Source organism: Pundamilia nyererei, unplaced genomic scaffold (genome assembly GCF_000239375.1).
Source record: "Pundamilia nyererei isolate P.nyererei 1_Seehausen unplaced genomic scaffold, PunNye1.0 scaffold00089, whole genome shotgun sequence".
Classification (NCBI taxonomy): domain Eukaryota; kingdom Metazoa; phylum Chordata; class Actinopteri; order Cichliformes; family Cichlidae; genus Pundamilia; species Pundamilia nyererei.
This window is the reverse complement of record NW_005187490.1, coordinates 2235491-2248250: the sequence shown is the minus strand read 5'-3', so window position 1 is coordinate 2248250 and position 12760 is coordinate 2235491. Positions and strand designations below refer to the sequence as shown.

Genomic DNA, 12760 nt, shown 5'->3' with positions numbered 1-12760 from the left:
GTGACAAAACTATTGAGGAAAAAACGCTGCGTATATATTGTTTATCATGACTCTGGTTTTACGTGGCCTATCAACACAATTTAAAAACTGGTATATGTCACCTTGTTGCTTTGTCATCTTCAAGTGGTCATGCGATTAGCTTACCATGATTACTTTATTCTTACTCAGTCAAACAGCAGCACTCGTGCAATGTTTTGCCCCCTTAGCTCCAGGTGTTGTGACTGCCACCCGCGGGAGCGCACACAGCTGCTTAAAGCTGTAGCGCCCAGATTACTTACAGCTACTTCCGTGCAGCTGATATAAGATGTGATAAGCTGAACACAGCTTCAACCGTCTGTTGCAAAATAGTAACGCAACCGTACCGCATTTTCTTGTTAGTGACGGTAACAGCGTTGTAAAGATACAAATAGTAATTAGTTAGATTACTCGTTACTGAAAAAAGTAACGCTGTTAATAACGCCATTACTTGTAACGCCGCTATTCCCATCATGGCCTGTTACTGAGAGAAGACTGATCACAGCAGGTGGTATTAGCAGAAATAACACTCATGCAGTCTTCTCACATGACACATTTGATTCATTGCATGTTGATTCCAGCACCCTTAGTTCTGCTCACTCTGTAGCTGCTGCTTTTCAAATGATTCACTTCCAGGTTGATCTAAAAACACTCAACATTAGACTCACTGAAGGCAGTGATCACATGGGACCATTCAGAATTCACCATCCACATCCTGTATCTGTCAGACCCCTCACACCCGCAGTCTCCACCCACCCCCACCCTCTCTGGCTCTATGTCTCTATATAGAGACATACGGTGTCCTGCCAAGAAATACAAGGGCATTGCCGCATGTCAGCCATTAGCCGTTCCTATGTAACAAGACACACGCACACAGAAAAAATGTACAGCGCATAGGCAATCACATACACACAGCCTCACTCTGTCTGTGAGGTTTGGTGTGTAGGAAAATAATTGCCGAGGGAGCAGCTGAGGGCTGCGTGAGACAGCTGATTTTCATCTTTTCCTTTGTTTAACAGTTGTTCCTCTGTCTGCAAACCAAAAACCAGCCGTATTGTTGTTCAGGGTAAAAAGTTCATTCTTGTATTTTTGGAATCCTGTTTTAAAACGAGTCTAAAAATACCTGGGAGGTTCGTGCATGTGGGCGTGTGGAGTGTGAGCTGGGTGTAGATTTGCCGTCATCCAAGAAAAGATCAAACTCTGCGTTAAATCACTGGCAGACAAGTGCCCACATACTGATTTTTATTGTTTTACGCAATCTTCCTTCACCAGCTTACATCTCCATTTGGCCTAAAATTCCCTACAATATGCTGACTGTGCTCGCCTGTGAGGCCCTAAATTTAAACCATGTTGTTCCTTGTAATGTCCTAAAATGAGGAAGGCTCACAGGCAGGATGACTCACACACGAGATATTCATGTAATGCTCTTTAGTCGGCATGCTGCTACTTGCTGCAGACGATTTTGATACTGTAAAATAACTGCTTAATTTTGGTCATTTGTTGTGGCAATACCAACAACAACTATGGGGCTTCATGTCATGAACAATCATTCTGTACAATACGATAATTATAATTCTACAACTGTTTACAACTGTTTATAACTTGCATATTTCTGTATAGTTTCATATTTATATCCTGTTTATAGCCTGTACATAGCTTGTATACCCAATACAGCCTGTACATACTTTTAGTTATAGCATATTCATAACATATCTTCTTACCTTGTACATTGTAACATACCCATAATAGACCCATTTCTGTAATATATCTATATACCTATATTATTGCTAATATATATTTTGTAATATATCTATATCATGGCTAAAGCACCTCTGGATGGATGCAAACTGCATTTCATTGCCTTCTACTTGTGACATGTGCAATGACAATAAAGTTGAATTCTATTCTATTATATTCTATGAGCTGTCTCTGTTTGTTTTTGACACAACAACAAAAAAGTAGACAGTAATGGGGGCGAGGTAAAGAAAATTACACAGTGTAAGTTTTTTCTCCATTGTATAAGTGAGAACTGAGGCAGAGAAGTTTGTTTCTCTGTCTACAAAGGAAGAAGCCTTTTCTGTGTGGCTGTAGCTCATGAGGTAGAACTGGTCATCTACTAATTGGAAAATTGGTGGCTTGATCCCTGGCTGCTTCAGTCTGCATGCCAGACTTGGGCAAGATACTAACCCCAAGTTGCTCTTAGATGCATGCATTGGAGTGTGAATGTGTGCGAAAGTTAGATAGAAAAAAGTGCTTGTATGAGTGGGTGAATGAGGTATGCTTTGAGTGCTTCTTGAGAGCAGAAAATGTGTACAGTATATAAGAATCAGTCAATTCACCATGAAAAAAGTTACTCTTTGGCATCTATTTAAGAGTGAACCCCATGAGATCAGGTGATACCTTATGATCAAACACTGGGTGAGGGCAAAGTCCCTTTTAACAGGAAGACCTCTGGCAGAGTATGGCTGAGGCAGTGGCGGCCATCTGCTGCAAACACAAAACATTGAAAAATGTCTTCTTACTCGTTGTTCTTGCTTTTATAACTCGGGCACACAGTATGAACCACTGAGGGGTTTTGAAGCACATGACGAGTGCAGAAGGGTCGTGATCAACATGAACAAACCACTAAAGCCAGCACTGCAGTTTCAGCTTTAATCATTTAAAGTGATGCTGCCTTTCTCTCCTGTTGCCAACAGCCTTATTTTATACAAAATCTTTTACTGAATTCTCAGTGGTCACATTGAGCGGTTGGTTGTTGTTTTATGGATTATTTATGTGTTATTTGTGATATGGCAGACTGATTCAGCTCACACATTTAGTGTGAACTAACACACTATACAAGAGTGTTTTGGTAGTAATTATTATTTGGATGGATCTTCTCAGAGTGCAGTCAATCTTTGTTCTTTAGATTGTGTAACATGAAAACAAGTAGAGATGTGAACACCAGGGCTGAAATGAGAAGTAGTTTTCATAGGTAATTAAGGTTCAGAACCTTCTGTTTTTATTTTTAGATTGGTTAAGCTGAAAAATAGTCACCAGTACAGTGTCCATTGACGTATACTCACCTCTTGCCCCTGCAGGCGGTCTATCTCTCAAGCTCAGATCCTCTACCAGATACATGGGAGGATCCTGCCCAGCATTTTAGTTGTTCCTAGGACTGCGCTCTTCTGGACAGAGCTCTTGGATGTTGTTCCTAGGATCTGCTGGAGCCACTCACCTAGCTTGGGAGTCACTGCACCTAGTGCTCCGATGACCACTGGGACCACTGTTACCTTCTCCCTCCACATCTTCTTGAGCTCTTCTCTGAGCCCTTGGTACTTCTTCAGCTTCAACTGTTCCTTGTTCAGAAGATGCCATCATTCGGTATCTCTACGTCTATCACTACGGCCATCTTCCTCTGCTTGTCTACCACTACTATATTCAGTTGGTTAGCCACCACCATTTTGTTGGTCTGTTTGTATCTGGAAGTCCCACAGTATCTTAGCTCAGTAATTTTCAACCACCCTAGGCGGGGTGTTCCATTTTGACCTCGTAACTTCCAGATGTTTCTGTATACAATGCTGATGACTTGGTTATGGCGTTTCATGTATGTCCTGCGTGCTAGCATCTTGCACCTTGCTGTTATGTGCTGGATTGTCTCGGGGGTACCTTTACACAGCCTGCACCTGGGGTCTTGCCTGGTGTGATAGACCCCAGCCTCTATGGATGTTGCACTCAGAGCTTGTTCCTGTGCTGCCATGATTTATGTCTGTGTGCTGTCTTTCAGTCCAGTCACTGGTAGGACTTTGGCATGTCACCAACTTTCTCTATCTGCAAGTGGTATGTACTGTGCAGGGGCCTGACCTTCCATGATGGTTCCTCCTCTTTCTTGGGTTTCTGCTGCCTGAGGTATTTACTAAAAATGCACAGTCTTATCCTGGACTGTGGTGCTGACACTCACTAGTCCCTGGCCACCTTCCCTCCACTTAGCATACAGCCTCAGGGTGCTGGACTTAGGGTGAAACCCTCGATGCATGGTTAGGAGCTTCCTTGTCTTGATGTCAGTAGCTTCTATCTCCTACTTTGACCAGTTTATTATTCCAGCAGGGTACCTGATCACGGGCAGGTCGTAGGTGTTGATGGCCCGGATCTTGTTCTTACCGTTCAGCTGTCTTCTCAGTACTTGCCTGACCCTCTGCAGGTACTTGGTGGTTGCAGCTTTCCTAGAGGCCTCTTTATGGTTCTCATTTGCCTGTGGGATCCCCAGGTATTTGTAGCTGTCTTCTATGTCTGCAATGTTGCCTTCTGGTAGTGCAATTCCGATGTCATTGCTGTATATCCTGGTGGTGGGTGTAGCAGTGAATCGATTGCTACAAAAGTTTGCCAAGCTTGGCAATAGGCCTTCTTGTAATCAATCCAGGCGGTGCACAGGTTGGTCAGCCTAGTCTTTCAGTCTCGGCTGACTGCTCGGTCTACCAGTAGCTGGTGTTTTGCTCCTGTGGTATTCTTGCCAATTCCTTTCTGTGCCCCACCATGAGCCTTTTCATCTTAGCTGCTATAATGCCTAAAAGGAGTTTCCACGTGGTACTGAGGCAGGTTATTGGCCGGTAGTTGGATGGGATATTTATATATGTACGTATGTATATGTATATTTGGGCCACTTTAGTTCCATGGTAGCCTTCATACCTTTTAAATAGTGATGATGATGGTTATAAAGAGATGAGGCAAAAAAAGAAGTACACTCTGCAGCAAAGTCATTCTAGCTTTTGTTCAGAGAGCACACACCTTCGTCATCGCTTACATCGGCATAAATCCTTATTTTATTGTTCGTTTCATCCTGTGTGCCCAAAGGCTGACACCACCTTAACAGTCACACCTCTTCTGTCCTCGCAGTGCGGCGATGATGATGACGGCAGAGAAGCTGCCAAGAAAACCTGCCATGTGTGTTTGTTTGTCTGTTCCTGCATGTGTGAACATCCAGTTAATTCAGCGTGCTCTTAAGCGCCACTTCAGGAGTGTGACACAGGACACATGGCATACGCAGTCTCTCTTACTCACACGCACACGCACGCACACGCACGCACACACACACACACACACACACACACACACACACACACACACACTGCATTAACTGGTACTCTTGCTTTTATATTAAGCATAAATTTTCTATGTCCCCTGTTTAGCTCACATCCTGCTTCATGCTCTGTGCAACACAAGTTATTAACAAACCCTTTGCTTAGATTCATGCTGCTACTAAGAATTGTCACATTCTGCACCAAGAGGACAGGAGGCTTTTTTCTCTTAAATGTGAGATTTAGTAACACAACGCCACATACTGCTCACTGTGATTCTTCTCACACACTCACTGCATGGTCAAAAGTATTGGATCCCTCTTTGAGTTCATGTGTTTTCAGTCGATTTGTGACAGGTGTCTAAAATCAAGCACCTATCCATGCAGCCTGTCTTTACACATAGTTGTGAAAGAACAGATCATTTTAAAGTCTGTGCCTTTTTCCAGAGAATTAAATCTTTGCATGGGTCATTTAAAACAAAAAATTAGCCCCCTTTCAGCTGCATTAGAGGCACTGGTATGTAACTTGCATTACATTTTGTGCAATTACAGAAATAATCACAAAAAGTCGGAAGATGCTTTTGGAAGAAATGGAAGAAATGACATATGATGATGTCCTGTACCTGATTTTTGTGTTAACTGTTAGTCACAAGATAAACCAGTAAAAATGCATGTGCAGGGAAATGAAAACTGCCTTAGATATTATACCGTTGAGCTTAGAATAAGCAGGAGAGTATGGTTTTGTGTGTGTAGAGTTTGCAATGTCCGCTGTGTGGGTTTTCTCTGATGTCCCACCACTGAAAACCTGCTACATTAATGTTTTATATATCGACGCTGCACACTCTTAACATCACTAGTTTCACTTCCTTATTTCCTTTGTTTTTTCTTACCGGAATAATGGCTAGATTTCTTCTTGCAACTAACTCCTTGTGGTAACAGTGGGTACTCTGAGAGGTTAGCTCCTCATGTTGCCAAAGCAAGTGAAATTCAGTTGTACTGAAATCACTTACCGGATCTGTGACCGCAGTCAGCCTTTGCCTGATCAGTTTATGGTCTTGTTGATAGTTTCAAGTCTTACCAAATACAACATGGTGTTGGTTTTATAAATCATGGTCCTACTTGAAGTTCTTTTTAACTAGTTGCTGCTATTTGAGTGTGGGTTGTTTGTCATTCAGTTCTGTCCTTTGCTCATCAAGATTTTGAAGGCTAGATTAAAGACGGTACAAAAAAACACAATTTACTGAATAACTGTTAGTTATGTAAGTTCTACTTGTGTTATCAAATTGTAATTTTCATCAGTGAATTGTCCTTTTTTAAGCTCTGCTTAGGACTGATTTTTAAAGACACCAGTCTGAGGGTAAAGACTGTAGTTGGAGTTGGGTCGTGGTGTTTCCCGCTCTCTTGTCCGATTCAGCTCCGCCCAAAGAGGAAGTTTTCTGGTGAGCGGTTGAGATGTACCTAATTCCAGTCTGCGACTTTGGTTTTTCAAACGTAGATGTTTTTTTATATACCGTATGACATTGCCAGACTCCTCCGTCTTTATCATTTGCATTCTGACATGCCCAGTTGTTTCACTTCCTCCTGAGTGTACAGTAAACCCCTTGAGGAAGCTGGGTTTATGGGTGTGTCTGGGGGGATACAACAGCGGTGACATGCAAACAGACAATGTGCTGCCTGACCACGCATGCATGTCAGTTAAACTGTGCATTGTAGCATGAGAAGATACCCACTCACAATTAATTTTTTGGTAATTATTTCAATTATGCATGTATGTGTTCATACATGTTCCTGTTGGAGTCTGTTTTGGTTAATTGGGAGTGGGTTGAAATGTAGAAAACCACACAGACACACACATTTCTTTGTGCGTGTGTGTGTGTGTGTGTGTGTGTGTGTGTGTAAAATCCCATTTGTAAAACAAAAAACGTTCTGAGTTTTGATCATCAACACGACTTACAGACAGTGAATTTTGTAGTATACATAAGTTTTGTTAATCTCGATTTGTTTATTGCTGTTTTTCTGCAGGAACCACACAACAGTTCGAAAGTGAGAAGTGAAAAAGCGTGAGGACTTGGAAGTAAATCGAAGGAACCTGAAAATACGACAGTTCTGAAAAAGAAAAACAGTCAACGATAAAAAGATGGGGCGAAAGAAGATCCAGATAGCACGGATTATGGATGAACGGAACAGACATGTAAGTGATGTAAGACTCTGACTAGCACTTATTTCACAGTGTGCTTCCAGTTTATTATTTTAATCACTGAGATATGAAAGAACAGAATCTTATGAGGTACACTTTCGCAAGTTTAAATTCAATTCAATTAACCACTCAGCCTCCATGCTGCCTTGTTGCAGGTAAAGGATAAAGTAAGGAGCTGCACCGGGCCAAGTATAAGCTGAAGAAGGATTATTTGAATTGAATTGAGCTGGAAATGAGTATAAAACAGTTTTTTTTATATTTACCAAACAGTTTTTCTGGCTCAGCCTCTGAACTTAGGATGTGATTCCCCCTCAGTCTTTCCCCTGTTTATTCTCACCACAGTGTATTTATAGAACAAGTTCATTAAGGGTACATTTTTAGCTCTACTTGAAAACTTCACAGCTCGAACTGAAGTGTTTTCATGTCAGTTTCCAAAGTGCGCATTGTTTAAAATAAAAAATAACCTTAGTAATTCACGAAGGAAAAGCTGCTGCACTTAAGTAAAAATTAAAGGATAGGATCAAATCAAACAAAAAGATCATACAGCAGAAAGAGGAATTATACAAATTGATGAGCTCATTAAGAAAGGAGCTTCTGTGACATGCAATGAAACATTTATTCATGATTACTCTGAGCAAGAACCCTGTGCAGAGGGATGTCTGTGTTTAGGTGAACACATGAACACTTAATACAGACAAGCTAGCAAAACCATGTCATGTGACGCCCACAAACACGACTGTGTGATTGTGTGTGAGAATCATTTCAAAATGTGCCAGCACCATCTAGCTCATGGCAAAATAACAACTGTGTTATAACTACTGATTGTAAATAGGTGCACTGACACACACGGGCGCAAACACACACACATATCTTTTCTGGGGGAGTGGTTCCTTTCTTCCTGTTATGACAGGAAATGCAGGCACATGTGCTTCCTGACCCCCCTGACAGGGCAGAACTGACCTCCTAGTCCTTCCCTGGTCTGTACCGAGGTATACCAGTGCCTCTTTGTGTGCAGGCTTGTGGTGTGAACACAGTAAAAGTATGTGTACTTGGTCATATTGATGACAATTATTCATACTGAAAAAAAAAACATTTCCTTTTTTATGTCAGTGGCTCAGTTTATGATGGCTAACATGTGTGGAAAATAGCAGCAAGCACCAGCGATTGCTGACCTGACACACTTGTACTCTTTGTAGTGCAAATGCAAGCTGATTTGCAACCCACCTCCACCCAAGCTACCAAGTTGTTGAGATAATCTTGTTATCCTGATATTTATTTATTTATTTTTTACTTTTCTATGCTTTATTCCTGTCTTCTCTGCCCCTCTCTGACTCTGATTTTAACCATATTTTCAGCATCAAATCATTGGAACATACATTTATCAGCACAGTGTGAAAGGCAATAATGTTACTTATTATAAACATTTGGCCTTCACTTGCCTATCCCGTTGACCGAGCAAGATTCTTGGTAGTTGTTATGTGTTTTTGAAGACAATATAAAATAATTTGTTGTAATACCTTTGACAGTAACCTAGCCACAGAAACCTGTAATTGTTTAAGCTGGACATTTTATCAGTTTCGTCTTTGACTGCTGACACCAATAGTTAGCATGGAGTTAGGAAGGATAAAAACATTATGCCTTTATCTTATATGCTTTTATTCTATAGCCTATGCTTTCATACTGAGATTCTTCTGGTGGCACACTGTACTTCAGATGTTCTGTTATTTTGTCAGGGCCACATGCAATATCTCAGCAGCAGTTTACACCTGTTCACAACCTTTATGGCTTTCCATAATTGATGAAGATGATTCTGTTGCATACCTAAATCCATATATATGACCATGTAAGTTATATATAATATGTCATAGGGTGACGATTTGCAAAATGGTAGATGGACTCATTAATAACTAGACATTTCACGGTTCTCCTTTTACCTTCCTTTCTTCCAGGTGACTTTCACTAAGCGTAAATTTGGCCTAATGAAGAAAGCTTATGAGCTCAGTGTGTTGTGCGACTGTGAGATTGCACTGATCATCTTCAACAGCACCAACAAGCTGTTTCAGTATGCCAGCACAGACATGGACAAAGTTCTGCTGAAATACACCGAATACAATGAACCACACGAGAGCAGGACCAACTCCGACATTGTGGATGTAAGTAAAACACACACACACGTTCAACATGTATAAGCTGTTGACTTTGGTCTTTTCAGTTTCCTGATTGAGCAAAAAGAATTCTGAGAAACCATCCGTTAATCTTTTTTATACTATTCTTACTTATTCTATTTGATGTGGACACCCTGTCACATCAAGACTACTTTCTCCCAACTAGCTGCCCCTCATATCAGAATTTCAGGAGCGGGACCACGCCTCCAAACATGCTCCCTCTGGCTCTCATCTATTTATGTTCCCCCAGTTCTACAAGCTGTTCATTCTCGTTTACGTCCCTCCCCTTTTCAGTTCTTTAACTTCTTTACTTTTATTTAGTACGTGGGGATCTTCCAGGCCCAGGAGCCACCGCCAGTCCCCTTCGAGGCCTTCCCCAAACCGCAGCTCAATTCCTGTTTAAGTCATTCGCCTTTATCTACTAAAACACTGTCAAACCTAAAATGAGGACGTGGGCCCAGCAAGTTAAAGAGCAGTTTTGAACAACTGGTGGGTGGAGCTCATGTCCTCACAGTCAGTGTTGTGTAGCTAAAACTCTTTCTGTATAGTTTATTAATCGGAACTATGATGCTTTGAGGATCTGACCTCACTGTGCAAATGTGTGTGTGACCTACTGTATAACATTTCAGCAACACACAGTACTAAAGTTTGTGCTGGACTGAACCTTGTTCTGCCTAATCTTAATAGTCACAGTATTAGGAAAAGAGCACAATAGCAACTGCCTCTGCAGACACATGCAAACACACACTCTGTGGAAACACGCACCCACGTTTTGGACACTTGCTAAGAACACCATGACACCAAGGTCAAATCTAAGCTGTAAGATGTCGGAATCCAGGCAGTTCTGAATGAAACATGTGACATATTGCTAAACAACAGATTATGTTTAGGAAATGATGAGGAAGATGACTCAGACAATTAAATGTAAACAGCCAAGGTTTGTTCTCATAAGCAGGACTATCCTGTTGAGACGAGAAGGCAGAGGACTGTGTTGATGCCGTTCTCTGCTCTCTGCCTGCACGTGGACACACCGTATGCGTGCATCACCTGAGCTTTTCCCCCACATTGCCGACCACATGACCTTTCGGGCAACCCCATCAGAGCCAGCTTTACGCACTATGTAATCCTCTGTAATCTACTACAATCCTGTTTAGCTCATTACTATAATCTATACCTGCAGTCCCTTCATCTCTGTGCTGTAAAGACACAGTTTGAACAGCAGCGTTATTTACTGCTCACTGCTGTCGCTGCCACTGTAACCTCTGTACAACTTATCCTCCGTCGCTACTGTCCAGCTTTCTTTTCCTGTGTGTGTGCACACTTTTTCTTTTGCCTAGCCATGGCGTTTTTGTTAGTTTCCTAACCTTCGTAAAATTGTAGTGGAAAGGAGTGATGAATGAGTGGATCATTTTGATAAAGCCAGTGGAGTTTTTCTTCTCTGGACTCATTTTAATTCCAGCTCTGTATGTAAGGGTGCCATTGTTAATTTGTTTTGCCAAATGAAATGGACTGAGACTTTAACTTAGCACTCAAGCACTTTTTACTTGAAGCCTCGCCCAGTGACACAAGTGCTTTTCTCAATACCTAAGCATCTTATCTGCACACACACTTCGATGGATGCTGCAAATTCATTCTAGTCTTGAAAAAGCCCATGATGAGTGGATGGAAACCTTTGAGCACAACTGTAAATTTGTGCCCCATAATCTATGAAAGACGGACCTTTTTTTTTTACTTTTTTTTAAAAACTTTTTTAAATGTATTATGATACAGTGCTATAGTGAATTGCCATACACCCTGAGCTGTGGCTGCATGCTCAGGCATGCAGTCTGAGAAGAAAGCTCTCACTTTAGCTGTCATATAAATAGCCTCACATTTGATTATTTGGTTTATCGAAGAGTTCATGCTCCACTCACTGACTGCAAGCTTTCTCTGATCATTGTATTGTATGAGCCTGGGGTGAATGTGCTTCACTTCTGTGAAGATCGTGATATTGTGTTAGCACACATCTGAATGCTTCAGTGCAGCAAACTGGCAAAAGTTCAGCTTTTCTGGAGGTGCACACATTCACTGATGATCAGTTAATCAAGTGAATTTGATTAGCAGCACCTGGCTGCTAGCTTCTCTCTTAATTCCTGTGGAAGCAGTAAGATTGAGTAAGGAAGCAGTTGAATGTCCTATGGAGACTATTTTTCATGTAACTCCATGTCATGCTATAAATTATAGATATTAAAGACTAGACTTGACCACCATAACATCATCTATTGCATTTTTGACTGTTCAATATGAAGGCTTGGTATGTTTAGGTCTGTCTCAGGGTTGATTTTTATTATTTATTTACCTTTTTTAGCATAGGACTGATTATTTTTGCCAGGTTCATAAGCTAACATGCCAGGAAGTGTAGAAATGAACTTAACCCAGACTTCTTGGTCAGTCTATACCACACAGTAACCATATCTTTTGTGTCCTAATCCCTTTACAAATGCCCAAAAAGGGACCAACAGCACAAACAAAGGACTAGTATTCAAATGTGTCAGTTATGTAAAAAACATTCACCCACAGCTGTTATTAAGTGCAGAGTATCTTTAAAGACCAAGAGGATTTTTTTAGTTCAATTTTATTTATATAGCACCAAATGACAACAACAGTTACCTCAAGGCTCTTTATATTGTAAGGTCAAGACCCTACAACGATACGAAGAAAACAGAGAAAAACCCAACAATCACATCACTCCCTATGAGCGAAACGCTTATTTATGTACTGGAAAAACTGAGTTGGATGGGGAATGAAGTGTGAGTTCTAGATGATAGTATGTCCACAGAGATGTGAAAAGACTCCGCCAATGAAATATCTGGCAGGCAGGAATTTAGTAGAAGAGAGGCTCCTTTGTTTTGGTTATCTTTTTTTGTTCTCATGTGCTTGTTTGTGTGTGTACAGGCTACTGGCCAGATAACTATCAGCTTATTGTTTTGTGTTCATTTAGACTGGGAACATTGCTGCTATTTATAAGTCTGCATTCCTCACTTTTACTCTGTTAACCTTCTTTTGCTTTAGCCCGCTGTGTGTGTTTGTGCGTGCGTGTGTGTGTTAAACTGTGGATCCGTGCCGTGTTCTGATTAGAAACAGATGAAACCTACACTCACATATGCTTGCGGAGTGAGTCCAGTTCCTTTGTGTTGGCTGAGATCCCTCCCTGCTAAATGGCTGGAAACCGGTAGTGGTCTAAAAATAGCCCAGAACACAGCTAAGAATAGCCATGACGGGCAGTGAGTGTGTGATTGTGGTTTGCTGTGAATGACTGTGTGTGTGTGTGTGTGTGTGTGTGTGTGTGTG

General features: G+C 41.3%; 1 protein-coding gene across 2 annotated transcripts in view; it reads left to right on the top strand.

The window, feature by feature from the left end:
• LOC102205078 (myocyte-specific enhancer factor 2C-like) overlaps positions 1-12760 on the top strand; it is a 33055-nt gene that overhangs the window by 9307 nt on the left and 10988 nt on the right. For both annotated transcript variants that reach the window (XM_005739139.1, XM_005739140.1), the window contains exons 2-3: positions 7091-7259; positions 9215-9418. In XM_005739139.1, coding sequence (XP_005739196.1) covers positions 7206-7259; positions 9215-9418 — 258 coding nt within the window. In that variant the 5' untranslated portion in view covers positions 7091-7205. The remainder of the gene's footprint in view (positions 1-7090; positions 7260-9214; positions 9419-12760) is intronic.